The following is a 25312-nucleotide window of genomic DNA, read 5'->3' on the forward strand; positions in this document are numbered from 1 at the left end:
ATCAATGGTCACAAGAGGTTATATAAAGGAAACCTTTTTGGAAGGAAAAAAGAAAAAGAAAAAGAAAAAAAAGACAGGCAATAGTTAACACCTGGGAAAAGTTGTCGCCACACTTCAGAAGAGAAATACGTTAGCATGAATATCTAAATATCTAATGAAATAACATCGTACATATGATATTGATACTAAAGAAAATTTGTTCAACCACAAAACATGTTACCTAATTCTGATACACACTATGAACATCCAACTTTATACGCACTGATTGAGCTACACGATACTTGTTTAGTTCAATCAATTTTACATCATTCCATAGTGCTATTGGATCGATGTAGAAATCAATTATTCTAAATAAATACAGACAAATTAAAACTTGGCGTGTTAATAATCATTATCCATGTCAAAGATTGACACAATTTTGGGGGAAGCGTGATGTGTTTTTAACTTTTAAGGACTTCACACTAACCATGATCTGAAATTAAAAGGTGGCTACTCTAAAGGAGGTAATGTTATGACATGTCTATGATTGCTCATTTGCTCTACATTATAATTGATCTTTTGCTACCCTGGTTCGTGCCTATTTTGTCTAGTTTACCACTTTTCTATCCAGCTTATTGCTTCTATTATTTTGTTTAATATTTTCATCACGGAATCATTTTATTTATGTATTTGTCTAATCCTATTTGAGTGTTGATGTCCCTAGCTAGTCCTTGGTTAAAATGAAGCCTTATTACAAATACAAATACAAATACCAGGCCTCTTTCTAGGTGGACCATGTTGAGTCATTTGAAATTTTATTATATTCTTCTACTCCAAAAGATGGAAGGCAAACTATACGACACATTGCGTAATTGATTATACTGAAAATGAACTCGCTGAAAATCTTATTATAAATGTTATATATGACCTTAATAATATAATATAATACACTATTACAACTATAAATTTGACGGCATAAATCTTATACTGCTAATGCTCTATACTATTATACCCTTCATAAAAATACCAACTGCATAAACAGGCATATTTTAGCAATCTGTCGTCTTAATTATAAATTTTGATTTGTATGGTATACACTATATTTTATGCCTTAGTACCTTAGAAAGTTCTCCAATCCCCACCTCCTAGTTAAAATCCTGGCTATGGCCCAGAACTTGATCACCTCTCTCCCACCCCCCCAATGGCTACAAGTAGCATTCACATGATTGCGTATCTAAAGCTAAACTGACGCACATAGTATATTATCAAAATGTCAAGAGTTATTTTTCTTGTTTTATTATAAATTCATACATCTAAATTGCCTAGCATTTAAATCAAACGCTATGGTACTAACAACTCTTTAATCTTCTTATGGTACTTCCACTAATTTACATCAAACGTTATTTAACTTATGACCTTTGGTCTCAAAAACTAGAAACTAATTCAGGTTTTCTACACATTTTGAGAGGTACATACTAGGCAAAGGGAGACACTTTCATTTGTAATTGTCAATTCCAAACATTCCATGTCTGTCATTAGAAGCCAATTGATGTTGTTGTCTCAAAATGATTTCAACAGAGTTCAAGGTTAAGCATCTTACTATTCTATAAATTTGCATCATTGTGAGAACTAAAGTAACTATGGCATATAGACTACACATGGCAAGCAATCAACATAAGTTCATACAACATACAAGCAGTGTTTTTAGATTGCGGCCATGGCATGTCAGTTTTTGAACTAACTGCCATCTTAAGTGTGTGGCATTGCAGAAAAGGCATTGAGCAAATGGTGGCCGCATTGGCGGTGGCACCATGGCGGTCCAATACAAGTATGGCGGAAATGGCATTGTTTTTTGGAACTTTATAAATTAGAAGGGTGTCTTTTGGTCATTTTAATAACCCTAAACCTAACATTTATAAGTCAAACCTTCTCTAGTTCTCATATCCTGCCTCTTTCATGCCCTCTACTCTCTGCTGTTCACTCTCCCTCTCTGCTGCTAGAGGAAGAGGAAGACCACAATGATGAAGCAACATAACACAACAGAGGCATGATGGTGCCATGACCAGCAGAGGGATACGACAGCATTGGACATTGTTCATTAATCTGCTTCTCTAAGCTGCTTCCTTTTTTTCTTTATATTTTGAACCTTCAAGTTTTTGTTTTTCTATTCTAATCCTCTTTTTCTTTTCCTATTCTCACCCTCAAATTTTTTTTCCTAATCTAAACCCTCAAATTGCTTCTGCTGTTGCTTAATTTAAATTAATATTATTATTTATGTCAATTAGAAATTAGTTTTAATCTTTAATATTGATTGTTATAATATGGACAAATAGTTTCATATTATTATTGATAAAGCATTAGTAGTTAGTAGCTTAGATATAAATTTTTTCCTTTGTCTTTTAGTAGTTTTATTATGTATCGGCCCTTGGAAATGGATCCTCTCAATTTTTTTTAACAATTGATGGAGTAAAGTGTGATCTCTCACCATTAATTGTTATAAGTGGGACCAAGAGAAAACATGAGAGAGAGTGCATTGAAGGGTTATAGATCACACTTTACTCCCTCAATTTTTTTCAACAATTGAGAGGATCCATTCCCACGGCGATTTCCGCTATTTGCCTCAACACCATCTGCTGTAACCTCATGGTGGTTTTTTACCCTTCCGCCATGAGCCACCATCCACCATCAAAATATATGCAGACAAGTTAAAACAGCCTAGAGAACAGACTCTTGGTTTGAGTTCAGAAGGAATCTATTAGCAATTTTGCATAAATTATTAAGATTAAAAAATAACGAACCTGATAAAAACACAATGACAATGCAGAGATTGAAGCCAAGAATTGCCAATCAACAAGCATATCTCACCACTTCAATGAGTGCTCCCCACAATGTGATAGAAAGATGATATAAGCTTTAACTAGGAAGAAGCGGTTCTAGGAAATAAAATACAAAAAAGATAAAATAAAATAAAATCCAACAACCTCTAAATTAGAAGCAGTCAATTTTAAACTCTTGCCACTATCACCACTACAAATTATCTGTATCCATATATAGATTACATGTTACTCAATCAGAACCAGTGTACCATAGCAGAGTATTCCTAAACATATTGGTGAATTGAATACATCCCCCTATCCTTTAGAAAAAGTTATCATAAACTAAAGTCCTCTTACATACAGTTTCCCAAGTTTCATATCATCAACAATCCAACTATACTTGTTGAACCTATGAAACTGTCAGTGACGCGTCCTAGTTGCTTATGCTTTCCTTATTAACTCTTGTCTTTGTCATCCCCGATTATGAGTCTTTATTGCTAGACATTGATAAAATATACAGTTGTTGTTCATGCTGTGTAGCATAAAATAAACATACACATTAATAACTTTTGTATATCAACCCAAACTCTACTAGAAATTCTTGTACGTATTTAAATGTTTTCTATTCAAATTAACTGGCCAAACCCTATATATCCTAGATTTTTTTTTTTTAATTTTAATAGGTAATGTACCATTTTGTAAATTTGTAGTCAAACCTGTGCCTATGCAAACAACTAACAAAATTAGCTAAGTTCATTAAAAACTAATGCCATAAACTATAATTCATGTTTAGACCTCCTAGTTACCAAATACATTAAGATTAAAACCCAGTTATCAAGCGGTCTCTGCTCCTGTCAACATTTCAAGCTACATCTCCCAGAACACATCAATTTAATGCTCTATCGATAAAAAATAAGGAATATAACTGACGGCTTCTTACAAAAGAAACCAAAAGCATGCCAATTTGCAAAATTTACAAGACATTTTTGCTTTGATTTACTCCAAATAGACTAAAAATTGTTATGATTATTAAACTTCTTTTACACATCAGATGAAAGTATACAATGCACTAGTACTCTAGTCTTATTGAGTAAATGGCATCATCCTCCATAGTCCAAAGGAATATTAAATTATGTCTGGATATTAGTGAAAATTTGGTCTAAGTTATTCTCCTAAAAATCTTTTATTGGCTAGATTCAATTTAGGGCATAATAGTTAGTCTAAAATTTTACATTTTTGATGAAATTAGAACAGTAGTGATGAACAATGATGCACTGCAACATTTTAATCCTCCACTATCAAATACGCTAGAAATGCCAATGCCTTGAGGAAAAAAGTGCCAAAAGGGCGCTTCTCAATTTATTTTGCTGTTTGAATTCTTCTATGGAATAAGTATTAACAATTCTCTACATCAATACGGTTTAATTCTTCTCCTATTTAGACAAACCCCAGACGCTCTCCTCAAATTAGATATCGTTGTACAACCTTCACCACTTTCTTAACAAACTCATTCACTTCTTTCCCAATAAACAACTTGCTCAATTTAGAAGCTATACCTATGGACATTGATGTCATGCATGTAACCAACCACACTAAGGCTTTGTTTGGTTGGAGAGAAGTGGAGGGGAAATAGGGGGACGGGAAGAGAAGTTGCACATTTTTATATGTAATTTATGAAGGAAGTTTTGCAACTTTTTTTCCCACCCTCTATTTCCCCTCCACTTCTCTCAAACTAAACAAAGCCTAAGGGATACGGCTTAGTGGTTATTGAAGCCTTTCTATGTTTCTCACTTTCTCAGTCTATAAACCGAGTCTAAACAGACTTTCAAACTATTAACATATAAAAACAGTAATTTAAAAGTAGAATTGATTAAAGTATGAGTTGGTATAAGAAGTGTGGCTTTGAAATTAATTTGCAAGGAAAAGATTTTCCTCGTTTCTTTGATACAGCCAAAAACAAAATAATGGAATAAAAAATAATAATAGCTCCAAATAGGAATATCCCTTTTCTATGATAGTGTTGAGAAGTTATACACAACAACACATAATAATGGAAATTGCATAGCCTTTATCAAGAAACATTTTTAGAAAATTAACTAGACAGCACAACATATCATACCATAATGCAGAGGCATCAATGGACAATGGAGGCCTCTACTAAAGCCCAAAAGATAAACATTCATATGTATTGTCCTTACCATTAGCATCTAAGCAACATGGGCAGAATAAAACGACAAACTGTTAACAGAGCACAAAGGTTGAAACAACTATTCTAGTTATAAATTAATTTCAAATTCAAAAGCCAACAAACTTAACTGCCAATGTACTTCAGATCCCAAAAACATCTCCATTAATATGATGGTAGCAACCTGAAATGACACAAGCAGCATAAGCAACTTGGGAAGTAGAATACGGGGATCAAATAAATAGTAATGTTATTGCAATAATACCGCAGCAATATCTTTGGTTGAAATCTGCATGAAAGCCAAGTAACCGCAAACGATGGCTACTCAATGTTTATTTCCTCGACCCTCAAAACCAGTGTTTCTTGTCTTGTTTCCATCTTTGACTGAGGAATGTTCACTTGGTATTCTACCAAAAAACGAATTTACATAATGAAATAATAAAGGGCTGACTACCAGAGAAAAGTTTAACCATGGGTATATTAAAATAATGAAAACAATTTTAAAGAAATAAAATAACATAAAAAACTTACAATTTTTGTTTCTTCACATTTTGTTTGATGCTTTTAACTATATCCATAGCCGTCCTCTGGTGCTCCCTTGTTTGAGAATGCAAGTCCAAACCTTCAACTGTTTCACAATCAACTCTACATATCCGGCACCAACCCATGCTAGCAGGCTTCCTTCTCACATTATCAAATGACCTGGCTTCTCCCTAAAAAACAAATAGTAAATTATAAATAAAAGAAATCATTAAAATTTCCATCAACAAGAATGCATTTAACTTCTTTTTAAAAGGAAAGGGGGGAAAAACTCAATGCATTCAACTTAGCTATATGATAACAATAACAAGCATAAAAATACCATGTGAGCCATTGAAACTTAACTGGTAAAAATCCAGCATCATTAGGAAATCCAGGAAGAGAAAAGCTGCTCCTGAACCCAGGTTCACCAAGCTGCGGATGACCTGGCCTGTTTCCTTTGCTGAAAGATTCAAAACTTCGAGAGCCAGGATGGGCACCATAAACTATAGGTTCCCCTTGATGCAATTGCCTTGAAAAGTTATGCGGACCAAAATGTTCACCCCTTTGAAATGGACCAGCAAATTCATCTTGGCCAATAAAATTACCATCCCTTGGATGTTCACCCAATCGAAAATTACCAAAACCCTCAAACTCATCTCTATGCAAATGACCAGGCAGACGAGGAAACCGACTATCATGGAATGCAATGCCAAATGGCTCACCAAAATGACGTGCAGGTCTTCCATCAAAATCATCTATATCTGCCTTACCAACAAGCCCACCAGAGAGGGGCCGCATTCTATGGGGAGGCATATCAGGATATTCACCACCAGGACTTCTGGGAGCCATACCGTCCATGTGATGTCTCCCATGTCCAGGACCTAGGCCAAGATAACCAGGGTGGAGAGTAGCACCTGATTTGTTAATGGCCTCATCATGGAAACCAACTGGTCTCTTCCCTGCCTCGAGTGGATCAAATGAATGATTTCCATATCTAGGAACTGGCTCAGTGTCCAAAGGCATCCTAGGGAATTTCCTGATACCATCTTCAAACTCTCTTCGATCAAAATTTTGATGTCCTTGTGCCGGGAAAGAGTTAAACCTTTCATCCCGGAAACCAAAATCATCAGGAGCATGTACTAGCATATTGGCAGTCAACCCACCGTGCATATCTCTAGAAGGTTGTGCACTAAATCGTGGCCCTCCAATACGAGATGAATTAGATGCACCAGCATGAAAAGGAGGTTCCTGACCTTGATTATATGGCGCTGCAGGTCCAAGAGACTGAGGTTGAAAGTTTTGCCCTGGTGTGCCAAATTGGATGCCAATACCTTGCGGCTGCTTTAACATGGTTGCCTGTCCCAAATGAGGATCATGGGTAGGTACATGATTCCTGACAAAAGTAGAAGAGTGTCCAGAAGGGAGAGGATCATTTGGCCCTGCTGGACGTAGCACCTGTGATCCTAACATTGCAGAAGACCTCTGCTGGACAGCAGCATATTCAGTCATTGGCTGATGTTGCTTACCATGATCAGCAGCAGGTCTTGAAGTGTGTGCATCATCATTATTCACTTCATCAGTTTCAGACTCTTTCTTGGTTTCCATCTTCAGCAGAGGACCATCTTGATTCTCATTGCCCTTGGGAGCAGAATGCTCATTACCGTTATTTTCAGCAACCTCTTCCTTACCAACACTCTGACCCACTGAATCACCATTTTCTAATGAATTGACATTTGGGCCTGAAGTTTTCACGGCATTTTGATCTCCACCATTTTGCTTGTTCCCAGCATCAATAGGCTTTATATCCATTTTGACCTTTTCAGATTTCAACTCATTTTCTGATAACGATGCTGTATAAAAATCTTTAGAATTTTTAGCAAGTTTCCCAGTGGCAGAGTCACTGTGCTGTTCAGTGGCATTGCCTTGCCTTTCATGAGGTGCTGGAGCCCCAGACTGCAAATCAGAAGACAACTGCACTTGATTATTGGTCCCAACCAACAAATTATGGTTTTCAGGCAGGTGGCTGGAACCAGTTTGCCCTGGTCTAACTGGAATGTTATTAGCAGTGTGTGCAAATGGCTGTATTTGTATTGGATGATTGGGGATTGAAGGTTTTCCAACAGCATTTTGGGATTGACTGAGCTGAGTGCTATTTAACGGTGCAGGATTACCTTGTGCGGGTGGAAAAGAATGCCTGGGAAATGAATGTCCTGGACCTTGAGGTCGTAAATGAGAAGACATGGGCATGTGTGCAAAAGGTTGCTGAGCCAAACTTTGTTGAACTGGTTGCAGGGTAGGACGGTGGTTAATTGGGCCAGGTTGTTGATTGGGATTATAAACCGGCGGCTGTTGGATAGGAGGGGTACCTTGGCCTTGAACAGGTGAAGGCAATAAAGCTGGCTGTTGCTGATTAGAAAACATCACTGGAATTTGCTGAGGAAACTGATTCTGCATCAGGACTGGATGCTGAGCATGAGGCAGAGGCCCACTTTGAGCATGCATCTGCATACCATGTTGAGGAGCTCCTGGCTGAGTACTCTGGTGAAGTTGAGGTTGTGGTTGTGGATAAGATTGAAAGCCTGTTACTGCATTTGACGATGCATTTTGTCCTTGAGGTTGGACACTAGGAGTTAGGGACTGGTGAGGACGCATTTGGGACTGAGAAAGATGTTGAACTGGAGCATTAGGGTGTGCTTGTGAATGAACTTGAGGTTGAGAAACAGGATACTTCTGAGCTGGCTGTTGAATTTGAGGCTGTGAATGCTGAGCTTGAGAGTGAGGCTGCTGATAAGGAGGAATTTGCATATGTTGCTGAGGTTGAGGGTGAGGCTGGACAGCATGAGGAACTAGGGGGTAAGGATATGAAGACTGAGGCTGAGAGAGTGCTTGGGTGAGACCCGGTGGATTACTCTGTGGCAGAATCTGACCATGTGGCGTTACAGCAGGTTGAAGCTGCTGCTGTTGTTGGTTAACTTGCATCTGATTCTGTGGTTGCGGAGCCACAGGAGCCGGAACTTGTGGAAGCGGATTAGAAACTCCCTGCGGTTGAAGTTGAGGCTGCACTTGGTGTTGGGCTTGTGGCTGAGGCTGCACTTGGTGTTGGGCTTGTGGCTGAGGCTGCACTTGGTGTTGGGCTTGTGGCTGAGGCTGGGGCTGGGACTGGGGCTGGGACTGAGACTGAGGTTGGGGCTGGCTGTAGGGCTGCTGGTACTGTGGACCTACTGGTTGTTGATAAGGGTAGTAATGTTGATACTGCTGTTGATAAGGATCTTGACCAGGGTATTGCAGGTAGTATTGTTGATATTGTTGCTGCTGATACCATTGCTCTGCAGTTGGTGCAGCAGTCTGAACATTCTGCGTTGGTTGAGATTGAGATGCTGGGTTAGGTAGCTGACTCGAATCCTGCCCAGATGTAGTTGTTGTAACAGCGGTTTGAGAATTCAAAGCTTGTGAAGCCACAGCTCCAACTGGAGCAGCAGTCTGGTTCTGATCAGTAGAGGCAACTGTGCTGGTGGCTGAAGGTTCCTGGGTAACGGCAACCTGCTGTGCCTGACTTTGCACACCCTGTCAACCAAAAAGCATAAGAAGGCAAGATGAGCTACAAAATAAATCAAAAGGATAAATGTAATGCATGAGTGGAACTTACAGGACAACTTTGTGCATGCTCTTGTACTTGTCGATGCACTATTTGGATTCCACACCTATTGCAAACAACAGGTGAATTGCCAAAAACACATCCAGAACAATGTGATGTACACTCGGACAACGTTCCTTGCCATGTGCATCCACTCCTGTGATATAGGCAATGAACAGGTATTTTTCCAATAGTTTCAGCAAGTGCCTTATTCGACTCTGTAAGAGGCTGCAATTAAATTGAGAAAAGCAAGTTCATAAATAGGTAGAAGCCAAACAGCACCAAAACAGGAGCATTTGTAAGTAGAAGCAAGACAAATACCTTAGAATCCGCCTCAGTGACCAAGTAACCATCGTATGGGCAAGCTCTCGTTGTGCTCACTACATATGTCAAGCATGGTTTGCAGTATAAGTGAGTGCATTGTGACTGCATAGCCTCGCTTGGGTACACAAGGAGGCGACAAACTGGACAGAAGTACTCTCCCGCAAGTGATTGAATGTTGACAATGCACTCATTATCGAATCCCATATTGAACTATAACTTTCCCCTCAACTCTAACTGAACATAAACCCTGAACACGAACGAAGCCAATCAACACTACATTCTATCATTAATGAATCAGAGAGAAGCTCATTACTAAAGGAGCTGATAGTGCAACAACAGTACACATTATAGCTAGCACTAGCATATAGCTCAAAGGAAGAAAAACAGCAATGTTAGTTAATATAATCAGATTCGCGAAGGGAACAATCATAGAGCATTCGATTACGAATGAAAACAAGGAGAACAATGAAATAAATGGATTCGGATTAAAGCGGCAATGTCATAAAAATCAAAGATTTCTCGAGAAATGTTCAGAACCTAAAATCTTGATAGGCGTTCCAATTCGAATAACAGAAACCCTCACTGCACAAAAAACCTGATAGGGAAAAGAAAAAAGAATCAATAGCAAGAACAAAGATGATTAGTCATAGAGAAAAAAAGAAAGAAAGAAAGAAAGAAAGAGGAGGTTACCGGGAGCTTGAAGATCGAAGGATCGCTGCAAGTGGCAGTGATTTCGTTTTCGAGAGGAAGAAAGGGTTTGAAAATCAGAGATAAAAGAAGAAAACGAACACACAGAAAGAGGGAATGCGGTTTTGTGTTGTTGAGTATTTAAGAGTGACAGAAACGAATAAGGGTAACAGTGTTTGTTGAGCTTTGCTGCGTTGTGTGTGCAACCTTCCCATATGTCTTTCCGCCATTGAAGAAACGGCGGCGTTGCCTATTCATTTTTTTTCTTTTACCCCAATTTAAAATATTTGTGAGTAAACATCCCAAAACACCTGCCTAGGCTAAGGCTTAGTTTGTTTACTATTTTAAAATGAGTGATGTTATATGTACACTAAAATTAGTCATTAAATTTAGTTATTAGTATAAAATATATGTTAAAATATAAATATACATTGAAAATAAATTAAACACACATGTATGTATTTTTTTTTGGTGACTTAAAAGAAAATAAACAAAAACTAAGAAAGGAAAAAAAAAACAAGAAACTGCTTAAGAAAGGCAGTCCCGCTGAATACTACTCTCAAACTCTTTCCAAGGCAATGGAAGCTCCACTTGGGGAGAAATAGTCCTCATTGCAGTCTTTGCCATGATATCTGCTACTGTATTTGCATCTCTCAAGATCAACCGAAGATCAGCACGCCATTTCCAAGACATGATATCTCGGATTTTTAACACCAAAGGATCAGTAAACCCAGAGCAATCTTGTAAATTATTGACAATAGTAAAAGCCTCCACACAGTCTGTCTCACATATAATGTCTCTTTGTCCCGAGTCCCATGCTAAAAGAAAGCCTCTCCAAATAGCAAACAACTCTCCTTGCAAAATGCTACGACTCTCAATTGTTCCCAGACAGCCTCGTTGCCACCTTCCCTTCCAATCTCTGCTAACACAAGCAAAACCAACTCGAGCACCACTGCCAGGATAGCTAGCATCACAATTAATCTTAAAGGTACCCACTGAGGGGGGAATCCAAGAGCCACTAATGGTTGAGGGGATAGATAGTCGTTGCAACTCAAAAATATTTCGGAGCTCCTTTTCTAAGGACAAAGCCATACCAATCATCTTGTCTGTGGTCCAATGCTCGTGAGGATGAAAGATCTCGTTGTTTCTCGAACACCAAATCCACCAGAGACCAGAAAAGAATCTAAAGGGGCGCTGTTTGCTATTATGTAAGAACCAACTCATCAAATCCACTGGTTGATCGGAGATCCCTAAAGCTTGCCAAACAAGTTGGTGACTAATTTTAGTTATTAATTTTAGTGTATAAATAGCATTTTTATTTTAAAATATATAAGAAGAATATTTTCTTTGTTCCAACACTATTTTTATGTGATACTTACAATTAATATGTCAATCGATTCACATTTCGCAATCAGTTGTAATGATTTACTAGTCTAATTTTTTTTATGAGTGAAAGTTGTTAAATATTTTGGGATGGTTGAGGAACACAATAAATAGTCAGTAATATTCACTCATATATATTTGTTTTCATCTTGATATTCAAAATTTACATGCCTTCATTTTGCAAAAATAATTTTATATACAATGTTCTATATCTATTATCACGCAAATAGCATTTTGTAACATTTGATGAGGTATTAAAATGAAATTTGATAAAACTACAAGAAAAGTATGTGCGTGTATATATAATTTTTCATACCTTTTATATTTTTTAAAAAAAAGTGTTGAGTATGAAAGTTTAGATTTTATTTATGACAATTGTAAATGTTACAGTCACGTACAAACAGATTGTAAAAAGAGTTTAAAAGGTATATCTATAGTTGAGAAAATGAACTCTTTAGTAGAGATGTTTTATTCACTACATATAATGGTAGATGACGAGATCGCAATAGCGAGTACGACGAAAATCGTAAATACAATGAAAAAAGTTTAAAATTCGAATTTTTTTAAATTTGGTAAGAATAAATAAGCTGATGCTAAGAATAACGTCAATTTAGATATGACGCATATGAGTACATGTAAGGTAATAAACAAGTGCATGAGGGATAAACAAGAATGTTATGTATATGGTAATTAATAATGTTAATAATTTGAATAAGTAATGGTTTCTTGCAAAAAATGAAAGAGAAAGATGGTCCAAGACTCTTTCTTTAGACAAAGGGCAAGGTTTAATAAAAATAAATATTCATACATTTTATATTTTGAGGGGAAAAAAGTGTTGAGTATAAAAATTTAGATCTTATTTGTGACAATTGTAATTGTTATGGCCATGTGCATGTAGATTGTAAGAAGAGTTCGAAAGATGCAGACAAAATGGAGGAAAAAAACTCTCTAGCAGAGGCGCTCCATCCACCACACGTGATGGTAGATGATGAGATGGTAGCAGCGGGTGCGACGGAAGTTGGTGGTGCAACGGAGGCCACAGGTGCAACGAAGAAAGTTAAAAAATCAAATATTTTCAAATTTGGTAAGAATCAACAAGCTGATTCTAAGAATAATGTCAATCCAGATATGGCGCCTAAGAGCATATACGAGGAAGAAAACAAGTGCACAAGGGAATAAACAAAGATGTTATGCATGGGACAATTAATAATATTAATGATTTGAATGGTCATTATTTTTCGTAGAAAAGAAAAGAGAAAGATGATCCAAAACTCCTTTTTTGTAAAAAAGAGATGGTTTTATAAGCGTGCACGAGGAAAAAACGAGTGCAGAAGGGAATAAACAAAGATGTTATGCATGGGACAATTAATGATGTTAATGATTTGAATAGGTCTCGTAGAAGAGGAAAGAAAAAGATTATCCAAGACTCCTCATTTGAAAAAAGGACAAAGTTTGATAAAACCACAAAAAATGTGTGAATGTGTATGTGTGTGTGTGTTAATGATGTTAATTATTTGAATATGTTATTGTTTCTCGTAGAAAAGGAAAGAGAAAGATTATCCAGGACTCCTTTAGAAAAAAGGACATAGTTTTATAAGCGTGCACGAGGAAAAAAAATAAGTGCACGAAGGACTAAATAAAGATGTTATGCATGGGACAATTAATGATGTTAATGATTTGAATAGGTCATTGTTTCTCGTAAAAAAGGAAAGAGAAAGATGATCCAAGACTCCTCCTTTGGAAAAAGGACAAGGTTTGATAAAAGCATAAGAAAAAGTGTGTATCAAGAAAAGTATGTATGTATCAAGAAAAGTGTATGTAAGAAAAGTGTGTGTAATTTTTCTCGTAGAAAAAGAAAGAGAAAGATGATTCAAGACGCCTCCTTTGGAAAAAGAACATGGTTTTATAAGCGTGCACGAGGGAAAATAATAAATGCATGAGGGAATAAACAAAGATGTTATGCATGAAATAATTAATAATGTTAATAATTTCAATAGGCCATTATTTCTCGTAGAAAAGGAAAGAGAAAGATCATCCAAGACTCCTCTTTTAGAAAAAGAACAAGGTTTGATAAAATCACAAGAAAATTGTGTATCAAGAAAAGTATGTGTATCTGTGTGTGTGAAATTTTAGATCTTATTTGTGGCAATTATAATTATTATTGTTGTGTAGGCAGGTTGTAAGAAGAGCGTGAAAGGTGCATATATGGTAAAAGAAAAGAATTCTTTAGCAGAGGCGCTCCATCTACCACATGTGACGTAGCTGACAAGATTGCAGCGACGGCGGAAGTTCAAAATTTGAATCTTTTCGATTTTAGTAAGAATCAACAAGCTTATTCTAAGAATAACGTCAATCCAGATATGGTGCCTATGAGCGTGTATCAGGAAATAAACAAGGCGTTATGCATAGGGCAATTAATGACATAGTTGTAAATACTTGAATTAGTATATTGATCGTTTAAGATTCTGAACTGATCTGAATTAGTATTTTGACCGTTTAAGAAAATAAACCAATATGAACTAGTCAACAGTTAGCTACGCAGTCAACCAGTTAATACACGTATGCCCACGATGATCCAAAAATAACAGCACATGGGAGTTGAACCTTATAAAAACTTAAGCTGATAGGAGAAGGCAACATTAATGGTTATATCTCTGACAATCACCCCCAAGCAAGAGCCTCTTTTAGGTTTGCTTGATATTTGTATAGGCATTATTTTCTTCTTTATTTATCTTATGCTATTTTTTTACTTTTGGGATTTACCAAAAATCGAAATCTTAACCTTTCAGATATAGAACTCTGATATCATGTTTGGCTCACTTTTGTCAGGGTTAATGTACTCTATAGGGTTAGGATCACAAAAACTCTAGATTCCCTCAAGAATGACGAGAAGACTGTGGAAGCGTGACTTAACCCAACCAACCCAGTCTCTAAGCTCACATTGATTGGTAGTACAAAGGTAAATCTTGACAAATTTAAAATACCTTTTTGAGTATAAAAAAAGCTTAAATATATTGTCCCACGTGAAATCCGGCTTCAAAAGATCACTTGTCATATTGTATCCACGTACAAACTCGATCCTAATCCGATAGAAAGTGCTTTTGGTTATATTTGAATGGCAAAATTCTTAAGGGCTATATGACAGAAAAATAGGCATGAAAGATCGCATTTCCATACTCTCTAGTTGTTTTAAGAACATTCCTTCCTGCAGCATCATTGGCGTAGTCCAGGACCAAAATGCAAACATTCAGAAAAAGTTCATAATCAAAGCATTTATGAAGGTATCAGGATGTCATTGACAAAAATAAACTACAATAATTGCCAAATGGACTCCTCCCAAGTAACCATGTAATGTGTCATAAACTCTTTGTCTTTTTGCCCATAATTTAAGACACCTATCATAGCTTGAAAATTTTCAACATTTGGTACTAGCTAAAGAATGCATTTATTTGCTTGTACATCAGACAAGTTTTTCTAGCTAGTATCATCAATATCCCTCAAGAAAAATGGGTGTAGTATGTGAACACTCTCAGGAAGATATAGTACGTTCAAGCAAGCATATGAGAGATCAATGGAAATTCCACTGAATTTGAATCGCATCAGAGGGACTTTTGCACTCTTGACACAGTAAAACTCTGACACTTATGGCCTACTTTTAAGCATGTCGTGCAAACACAACAAAGAAGTTTTTCGAAAGGGTTGCAAAATAAGGAGGAACACACAAAGCATCAATGTTAGATTCAGCGTTGTGAACTCTTAGGCCATAAGATTCATATGTCAATACCGTGGGAGATGTAGCCGCAATCTGATGCTTTGGTAATCGCCGTTCTACAACGACCTGCTTGATCCATATTGACACAATCTGTTTGAGCTTCTAAATAGCATTCTTTCTTCTCTCTTTCTCTTACATAGAAGGAACAAATCCTTCATTAGCCATAAACTGAAGAAGAGAGATAGATCTTTGGTGATCCATTGGAAAGGTTGAAAGGGAAAGGTTGCAGGGAGTGGAACAAGCACCCCCACAGAACAATCAATAGGCAGAAATAGCGGTGGAGATGGCAGTAGCGGCATCAGAAGATGAATAGGAGGGTCCAAAATGATGCCGCTTAATGAATAAGAATAAGAAGGATAAGGAGAAAAAGGAGAAGAATAGACAATTATAATTGTTATGGTAATGTGTAGGCAGATTGTAAGAAGAGCCCAAAAAGTGGATATATGGTAAAAGCAAAGAACTCTTTAGTAGAAGTGCTCCATCCACCACATGTGCAATGAAGGAAGTTCAAATTTGAATATTTTCAAATTTGGTAAGAATCAACAAGTTGATTCTAAGAATAACGTCAATCCATATATGGCGCCTATGAGCGTGCATGAGTAATAAATAAGGCGTTATGCATGGAGACAATTAAATGACATAGTTGTAAACACTCGAATTAGTATTTTGATCATATAAGATTCTGAACCGATCCGAATTAGTATTTTGACCGTTTAAGGAAACAAACCAATACGAATCGGTCAACAGTTAGCTACGCAGTCAACCAATCAACACTCGTATGCTCAGGGTAGTCCAACAAAACTAGTGAACACGATAGGAAACCCAATTTTCGAAATTAATTCCAAAAATAACAGCACATGAGAGTTGAACCTTAGACAAGCTTAAGTTGATAGGAGAAGACAACATTAATGGTTATATCTCTAACACTCTCCCTCAAACAAGAGCCTCTTTTAGGTTTGCTTGATTTTTGTATAGCCATTATTTTCTTCTTTATTTGTCTTATGCTAATTTCTCACTTTTAGGACTCACCAAAGATCGAACTTTTGACCTTTTGCACATAGAGCTCTGATACCATGTTAGGATCACTTTTGTCGAGGTCAGTGTACTCCGTACGGTTAGGATCACAAAAATCCTATATTCTCTCAAGAAGCATGAGGGAATAAACAAGGACTCAAATTAGTATTTTGTTCATATTATATTCTGAACGATTTCGAACTAGTATTTTGACCATTTAAGGAAACAAACCAATACAAACCAGTCAACAGTCAGCTACGTAGTTTACTAGTCAACACACATATGCCCACAGTAGTCCAACAGAACTAGTGAACACGCTAGGAAATCATATATTGGAAATTAATTCCAAAAATATCAACATATGGGAGTTGTACCTTAGACAAGCTTAAACTGATAGGAGAAGGCAATATTAGTGGTTATATCTCTAACACTCCCCCTCAACTAAGAGCCTCTTTTGGATTTGCATGTTTTTCATATAGGCATTCTTTTCTTCTTTATTTGCCTTATGCTATTTTTTCACTTTTGGGGCTCACCAAGGATCGAACTCTTGACCTTTCGGACATAGAGCTCTGATAACATATTTGGATCGCTTTTGTCAGGGTCAGTGTACTCCGTAGGGTTAGGATCACAAAAACCCTGGTTCCCTCAAGAATGACGAAAAGACTGCAGAAGCGGGACTTGACCCAACCAACCAGTCCCCAAGCAAACATTGATTGGTATTATAGAGGTAAATCTTGGCAAATTTGGAATACTTTATTGAGTATGGAAAAAGCTCAAATATATTGTCCCATGTGAAATCTGGCTTCAAAATGTCCCTTGTCATATTGTATCCACGTACAATCTCGGCCCTGATGTGGTAGAAAGTGCTTTTAGTTATATTTGAATGGCAAAATTCATAAGGGCAAGATGGCAGCAAAATAGACATGAAAGATCGCATTTTCATGTTCTCTAGTTGTTTTAGGAACATTCCTTCCTGTAACATCACTAGCGTAGGCTATGACTAAAATGCAAACATTCGGAAAAAGTTCATAATCAAAGCATTTATGAAGACATTAGGATGCCGTTGACAAACATAAGCTGCAAGAATTGCCAAATGGACTCCTCCCAAGTAATCGTGTAATGTGCCATAATTTAAGGCACTGTATCATAGCTTGAAATTTCTCAACATTTGGTACTATCTAAAAGATGCGTTTATTTGCTCGTACACCAAACAAGCTTTTCTAGCTGGTGTCATCAATATTCCTCAAGAAGGATAGGTATAGTATGTCAACACTCTCAGGAACATATAGTACTTTCAAGCAAGCATATGAAACATCAATGGAAATTCCATCGACTTTGAATCGCATCAAAGGGACTTTTGCACTCTTGACACAGTAAAGCTCTGACACTTCTGGCCTACCTTTAAGCATGTCGTGCAAAACAACAAAGAAGTCTTTCGAAAGGGTTGCAAAGGAATGAGCAACACACAAAGCTTCAATGTTGTGGTAGATGTAGCTGCAATTTGATGCTTTGGTAATCACCGTTGTACAGCGACCTGTTTGATCCATATTAACACAATCTGTTTGAGCTTCTGAATAGTATTCTTCCTTCACTATTCCTCTTCCATAAAAGGAACAAGTCCTTCATCAACCATAAACTGAAGAAGAGACATAGACCTCTGGTGATCCATTGAGAAGATGAGAGAATAGTTGAAAGAAAAAAGTTGCAGGGGTGGAATAAGCACCCCCGTAGAAGGATCAATAGGTAGAAACGGCGATGGAGGTGGCAACGGTGGCGGTGGTAGAGGAAGAATTCGAGGGTCCAAAACAACGTCGCTTAATGAATAAGAATAAGAAGGAGAATGAGAAGAATAGGCAATTATAATTGTTATGATTTGTTATGGTTATATGTAGGCAGATTGTAAAAAGAGCCCAAAAGGTGCAGATATGGTAAAAGAAAAGAACTCTTTAGTAGAGGCGCTCCATCCACCACATGTGACCGAGGGAATGAGTGCAATGAAGAAAGTTCAAAATTTGAATCTTTTCAAATTTGGTAAGAATCAACAAGAATTTATATCTACACCTATGCTGCCAATCTACTATAGCTCTTATTGTGCACTATGCGAATAATTTTATACATATTCTTTCCCATTTTATTTCTTTTTGGTCAACATATTTCTATGTTAGCCTTTTAATTATATAATTCTTAAAAATTCTTTCATTAACTTCAAAATTTAAATCCATAAACTTTTATTTTTAGTGAAATATATTTATTACTTTGACTAATTTTAAATTATTATATTATCATCTATATTTATTTTATAAAAAATGAATTTATTTAAATTATTAAATTTGAGTGATATGAAATATTATTTTTATCACTTAGATATTCAATAATAAATTTTGCATTCATTTATTTTAATATTTTAATTTATTATAATTTTATATATTTATTTAATTATTACTAGATTAATGATTTGACCTGTAACCCATCGGTTGAGCTAATAATCCAGTGACTCAGTAATTTGACCAGGTTGATTACCGATTCGATTTTGATAATTATGATTAATAATGCCAATGATTTGAATAGGTGTTTCTCACATAAAAAGAAAAAAATGGTGCAAGACTCTTCCTTTGAACAAAGGACAAGGTTTGATAAAACTATAGTATGTATATATATATATATATATATATATATATATATATCATACATTTAATATTTTGAGAAAAAGTATTGAATATGAAATTTAGATCTTATTTGTGACAATTGCAACTGCTATGACTATGTGCAGACAAATTGCAAAAAAAATCCAAAATGTACAGATATAGTGAAAGAAAAGAACTCTCTAATAGAGGCGTTTCTTCCACCACATGTGACGATAGCTGACGAGATCATAACTGCAAGTGCGACGAAAGCCAAAGGTGCAACGAAGGAAGTTCAAAATACGAATCTTTTCGAATTTGGTAAGAATCAATGAACTGATTCTAAGAATAACATCAATTCAAATATGGCACCTATGAGTGTGCATGAGGAAATAAACAAGGACGTTATGCATGGGGTTAAATAGGTCACTATTTCTCAAAAAGGAAAGAGAGATGGTTCAAAACTATTTTTTGGACAAGGGGCAAGGCCCACCACTGAAAAGCTCACATTCTAGAAAAACAAAAATGTTGTATGGACAAAAAAAAAATTTCTTTCTCAATATAAAAATGCTCACTCTTCTTCCAAGTTAGGACCAAATGAATTTTCATTAAAAATAATAATATTGTGATAAGACAAATTGAAACTAATTAACTTGATACTTTCTCATCTAAAACTTCTTCACAGCATAAGCATCTTTGTCCCATACTTCTGGAGACTATGCAATAAAAAGGGTTCAAGGTCTAATTATTGATAATGAAAATGGTAACAAGCATATTCATGCAATCAATGCTTAATTCTAGATTGACTTGTGAATCCTTTTAGAATAGCAGTTAAGAAATACCTACAAAAGATTCCAATATCTAAGTCAATAGGTATGTGAGTTGAGTAAATGTAACTTAGACTAAAATTTACCTGAGACATGTGAATATTTATAAAATAACTTGGTATTGTTTGGTTGCGTTGATGATGGACAATTATCTCCCCAAAATATGAATAACTTAGCATAGTCAGTAATTATAAGAGAGTTTCTTACTCGATCCTCAAGTTCGGTAGAACCTCAGGTCATGGAGTCCGAGATCGGATCCATACCAAGTTTCCTAGGATATTGGACCCGCTTGAATTTTTTGCTCAGCTTATTAGACTAGGTTGGTCATAAAGGATCTTGGTTGGTTCTGCGTATTGAAAAATGCAGATTTAAGCCTTATTGTCTTGGGCCTGGATAAGAACAACTATCTTTAATATATTTTTTTTATTTCTCTCGGGCTCATTATTTGCATTTTCTCTTTGTCTTATTTATTTTATTTTTCTATTTTTTAAAATTATTTTTTAGCCAAATAATAAATATTTTTTTTAAAATAATCGTTTTTATATTTGATGTAAAATAAATTATAAAATACTATAAAAACAAATATTTTAGAATTATTATAAATTTTTATTTGATATAATGACAGAATTACAAACTTTAAAATTATAAAGACATAATTAAAAATTTAATAAAATGATAAAAATTAGCAAAATAATTAAACTTAATTTTTACTATAAATTTCACTATCTTAATTCAAATATTATTAAAATATTATTTTATTGTTTGCTCATTATCTCCATTTAAAAAGAAACAGCTACTTCATTAACAGTGATTTTTTTAATAAAAATCTTTAGTGACTACAAATTATTTAACCTAAAAAATAGAGATGCTCATAGATCAGATTATATTCATAAATTTATGGTATTTATCTATATTTGAGCCACAATTTGCAAATATGACTCGATCTACAAGACGATCAGATCGAAACAAATTCGATTCGTACTCTAATCGGATCAGACCGGATCACATATATCCCATATATATCTACGGATCTAATTTGTATGTCCATACAAAATAATAAATAAATAATATATATGTTGTATTTATATTTTATTTAAATTAATAATTATTATTCATATATATTGTATTATTTTATTTTTGTTATTTAAAAAGTTAGTTTAATAAGAGTAAACATGTAAAAAAATGAAAAAATAAGTTTATTTACTTTTTTTAGAAAAATAAAAATTTTTAATATATTATTTTATTTAGCCGATGAATCCAATACCCAATCCAAGTATAAAACGTATGACTATAGGATCTAATTCAATAAATTTAGTATGGATCGAATCAAAATTTTAACTATATAATCTGATATGCGAACATTTTTACCAAAAAAGGGGTCTTCCCTTCATCCAATTATCTTGTTGAATTACACCAATTTGGCTACCATATTTACTTTTTAAAGTATTTAACTCTCTTCATATGAATTTTAATATATTTCTTTTCATATCGAGGGTGGCACATAGCGAGCTAGCCGGCCATGCCGGCGGAAGCAATAATGGAGAGAGCGGAGAGGGGCATGCATCGGGTGAAAAGGAGGGGATTAAAAGAGACAGTAACAAGACTCAAAGTCAGCGGATATCATTCAAACATAAAGTTGTTGATGCCTCGGCAAGGAGAGTTTTGGAGGTTACTGATTCTCTCTTTATGGGGATAAGATGGCTACAGTAGTTAGTAAGTAAGGCGATTCGAAGATACCAACTGAGACGTTCACTGAAGAAGCAAAAGAGATATTAGCAGAGCCCTACAAAGATGCCATCGTGATCAAAGTTCTTGAAAAAAAAATTTTAGCTATACGGCGATCACATACAGGCTTAAAAGTGTGTGGAGAACCAAAGGAGGACATGAGGTACTAGATGTCGGTTTTGGTTTTGGCTATTTCTTAGTCAAATTTGATCTCTTGGAGGATAAAGAAAAAGGTCTCCTTGGAGGACCGTGGATGATTACTGGTAGTTATGTTGCGGTTAAACCTTGGAGTTCTTCATTCAGATCTTGTGAAAACACTTTTGGGTCTACCATAGTTTGGATAAAAATCACAGGTTTAAACATTAACTATTTCCGTAACAAGAGAATGTGCGAAAGAGAACAACAATGGCATTAGGAAGGAAAGCACGGTGAAGGAGAAAAATTTGACGTCATTATTTCCGGTGGATAATAACGAGAAAACGGTGGAAGGTAGTCAAATCCCAGTAAGAAATCAAAATTCAACTTCTGAATTTGGAATTAATGTCAAATCAATTCCAATTATGGAGAAGCATGGAGCAGCGAATCTTGTGCATGATAATATGCAAGAATCACGCATGGATAGGGATACTCATGCAAAAGAGGGTGAATGTGTTACAGTTAGTAGAAAAGGCAAGAAAAAAGTGGGTAAAGGCCCAAAAGTGGTGCCAAAAAAAGCCAATGTAGCAATATGCTCTAATTTGGTGAATAAGAAATTTTCTTTTGGGTCTAATAACATGCATGCTGGATCCTCATCAAATACAAAGGTGGGGCCTAAGAAAAAGAAGGATCTTCCATCCACACTTGGCTCTTTGGGAACAACTCAGGTGGTTTTCAAGGATCAGAGTACTCCCTTTTTTAAAACAGGGCACAAAAAGCAGCGTCCTATTTCGCTTCAAAACTCACATACTAAAGTATTGTCAATAGATTCTCGAGTACAAAAAGAGATTGATAAAGCTAGTGCAATAACAAACTTGGAGAACCAACTTCAACAGAAGGAATGATGGTTCTGCGGCGCAAGTCCAAGAGAAGACACTTGGAGACAGGGGTTCATCAACGTGAGGTAGGATGATTAAACATTTCAATTATTTAATTTATTTTTTTGGATTGTGACCATTTAAATATTATTAGTTGGAATGTAAGGGGGCGTCAAATAAGATGTCTTGGGTGCACTGTAAAGAGTTGGTACGAAAATTTCAACCAACTTTTTTTATTTTAGTAGAAACTCATATTGGGTTTGAAACTATGAAAGAATTTTGGGGGAGATTAGGCTATTATCCTGTAGGGATTGTAGATGCTATTGGACACAAGGGAAGAATTTGGTTCCTCTCTACTAATTTAAAATTTTCTTGTAAAATTCTTTGGGCTATGAATCAATGTGTAACTTTGGAAATTGATGGTGGTGGGAGAAGATGGATCTGCAGTACAGTTTATGGCAGCCCTCAAGCCACTAATATAGTAGAATTATGGAGTCATCTGCTTGATATTAATTTGTGCATTTAGGACCCATGGGTAGTGGTTGGGGATTTTAATGATATTTTGAGTGTTCATGAGGTGAAGAGGGGTAATTTCTATTCGAATCGCAGTAGTATCTTTGCAAGTACTCTAGATTCTTGTGGTCTTTTGATCTGACAATCTCTGGAAGACGGTTTACTTGGTTCCGTAAAGTTCAAGGAAACAAAGAAATTGCAAAGAGATAATGGCGCCTTTTTTTCCAAAAGCTTTTATTGAAGTTCTCAACCGTTCTCACTCTGATCATTGTCCCCTGCTTATCCGATGTCAAGGAGTTCCTATCAAGAAAGAAAACTGGCCTTTTAGATTCCAAGCGGCATGGGCAATGCATCATGATTACAAGGCTATTGTTCAAAAATCTTGGGATAGTACAGACTTTGGCATCCATAGGAAGTTGTTGGGGGTTCAAGAAGCTTCGTTGGAATTCAACTCTACGGTCTTCGGCAATATTTTTATTAAAAAGAGGGAATTAGAGGCTTATTTGAATTGTATTCAACGGAAAATGAAAGCTGACGATGATCCGATTTTGAAGCATAAAGAGGAAGAATTGAGAGCTGAGTATAATCTAGTTTTGGCCCAGAAAAATTGCTTTGGTACCAAAAGTCAAGAGATCAATGGGTTCGGTACGATGATAGAAATACTAGCTTTTTCCATATGTAAACCATCCTTAGAAGAAAATCTAACAAGGTACATGGGTTGCTGGTCAGTGATGGTCCTGGTCTGATGATCCCGAAGTTTTGCAAAGAGAGATTGTTCATTTCTTCAAAAATATTTTTTGCTCTACTGAGCCTGTTGGGGGTTAATTGCATGGGAGAAATTCCTATGCCATCTCTTAGCCAAGATGTTTGTGATAATTTGTCTAAACCAGTAACAATATTGGAGGTTAAAGAAGCTCTAGATAATATGAGCTCGTTCAAAATTCTTGGGCCGGATGGTTTTCAAGTTTTTTTCTTCAAGGAATATTGGGATGTGGTGGGTCATGAGGTGTGGCGTACTGTTTAGAAAGTATTTTTAGGGGAGACGTTAAGCCATTCTTTGTTGGAAACTTTTATTGTTCTTATCCCTAAGTGCGACCCTCCAACTAGATTGAAGAATTTTTGACCAATAAGCCTTTGTAATGTAATTTATAAGCTTGTGACTAAAGTGCTGGTTAATAGATTACGACCATTTTTAGATGAGATTGTTAGCCCAACTCAGGGAGGGTTTATTCATGGTAGAGGAGCGCCTGATAATATTATTGTCGCTCAAGAAGTTCTTCACTTTCTTAAGTGGAAAAAGTCTAGAAAAGGAGCTATGACTTTTAAGATTGATTTATAAAAGGCTTATGATAGAGTTGATTGGAATTTTCTTGAGCACACTCTTGAATCTTTTGGCTTTCCTTCTCTAATTATTCGACTTGTAATGAATTGTATTCAGGTCTCAAATCTTTCCATCCTTTGGAATGGGAATAGATTGGACAGCTTCCAACCTCGCAGAGGGCTCAGGCAAGGAGATCCAATTTCTCCTTATTTATTTATTTTGTGCATGGAGAGATTGGCGTGCTTCATTTGCAAACAAGTTGACGAGGGTATTTGGGATGGTGTGGCTGTTTTTAGAGGGGGACCTAGAGTTTCTCACTTGATATTTGCAGATGACCTCCTCCTTTTTTGTAAAGCGAAAAAAAATCTAATTCAGAATGTTGTGCACACCTTGGAGTTATTCTGCAAAGCTTCAAGTATGAAGGTTAACATTGAAAAATCTAAAGCTATTTGTTCTAAAAATATCTCTAATAGAAAGAAGGAAATGTTGTCTGGTGTTTCTCATATTTCTTTTACTAGTGACCTAGGCAAATACTTGGGGGTGAACCTTAATCATCATCGAGCTGCTAGGTCTATTTTTTCGGACTCTTTAGAGAAGATCAAGAATAGGCTGGCTAGTTGGAAAGGTCGGCTCCTTAACAGAGCAGGCAGGCTTTGCTTAATTAAATCTGTTGCTTCTTCTCTTCCTATTTATCAAATGCAAGTGACTATTTTTCCTATTTCAATTTGTCAAAAGATTGATTCTGTGTTTAGACAATTCTTGTGGAAGGAAAAGGTGGGGGAGCGTTGCTTAAATTTGGTCAAGTGGAGCAAAATTTTCACTTCAAGAAAATATGGAGGCTTGGGAATTAGAGATACCCAATGTGTAAATTTTGCTTTATTAGGAAAGCTTGTTTGGCAATTACTGCATAATAAAGATAAGCTTTGGGTAAGAATTATGTTGGCAAAATATTTACCTGAGAGTTCTTGCTTTTCAC

General features: G+C 35.9%; 1 protein-coding gene and 2 pseudogenes across 3 annotated transcripts; all 3 read right to left on the minus strand.

The window, feature by feature from the left end:
* Positions 1 to 2893: 2893 nt before the first annotated feature.
* On the minus strand, positions 2894 to 10460 carry LOC107629697 (uncharacterized). 3 transcript variants are annotated; one of them, XM_021118199.2, is made up of 9 exons: positions 10151 to 10417; positions 9998 to 10055; positions 9458 to 9707; positions 9149 to 9364; positions 5866 to 9066; positions 5512 to 5693; positions 5246 to 5387; positions 5112 to 5164; positions 2894 to 2912 (listed from the first exon to the last, which is right to left on the minus strand). In XM_021118199.2, the coding sequence occupies exons 3-7, from the start codon at positions 9662 to 9664 to the stop codon at positions 5306 to 5308; spliced, it is 3888 nt and encodes a 1295-aa protein (XP_020973858.2). In that variant the 5' UTR covers positions 9665 to 9707; positions 9998 to 10055; positions 10151 to 10417; the 3' UTR covers positions 2894 to 2912; positions 5112 to 5164; positions 5246 to 5305. The 3 variants fall into 3 exon arrangements, with proteins under 3 accessions (XP_020973858.2, XP_016188038.2, XP_016188037.2); XM_016332552.3 differs by lacking the exon at positions 2894 to 2912 and adding an exon at positions 2964 to 3327; XM_016332551.3 differs by lacking the exon at positions 2894 to 2912 and having other exon boundaries at positions 4684 to 5164; positions 10151 to 10460.
* A 3855-nt stretch (positions 10461 to 14315) lies between these two features.
* Positions 14316 to 15670, minus strand: LOC107632546 (nuclear poly(A) polymerase 3 pseudogene; annotated as a pseudogene).
* Positions 15671 to 16832: 1162 nt separating this feature from the next.
* LOC107632547 (nuclear poly(A) polymerase 3 pseudogene) lies at positions 16833 to 18147 on the minus strand (annotated as a pseudogene).
* Positions 18148 to 25312: the final 7165 nt, after the last annotated feature.

This window comes from Arachis ipaensis, chromosome B3, assembly GCF_059453495.1.
Source record: "Arachis ipaensis isolate K30076 ecotype BB chromosome B3, ASM5945349v1, whole genome shotgun sequence".
Lineage (NCBI taxonomy): Eukaryota > Viridiplantae > Streptophyta > Magnoliopsida > Fabales > Fabaceae > Arachis > Arachis ipaensis.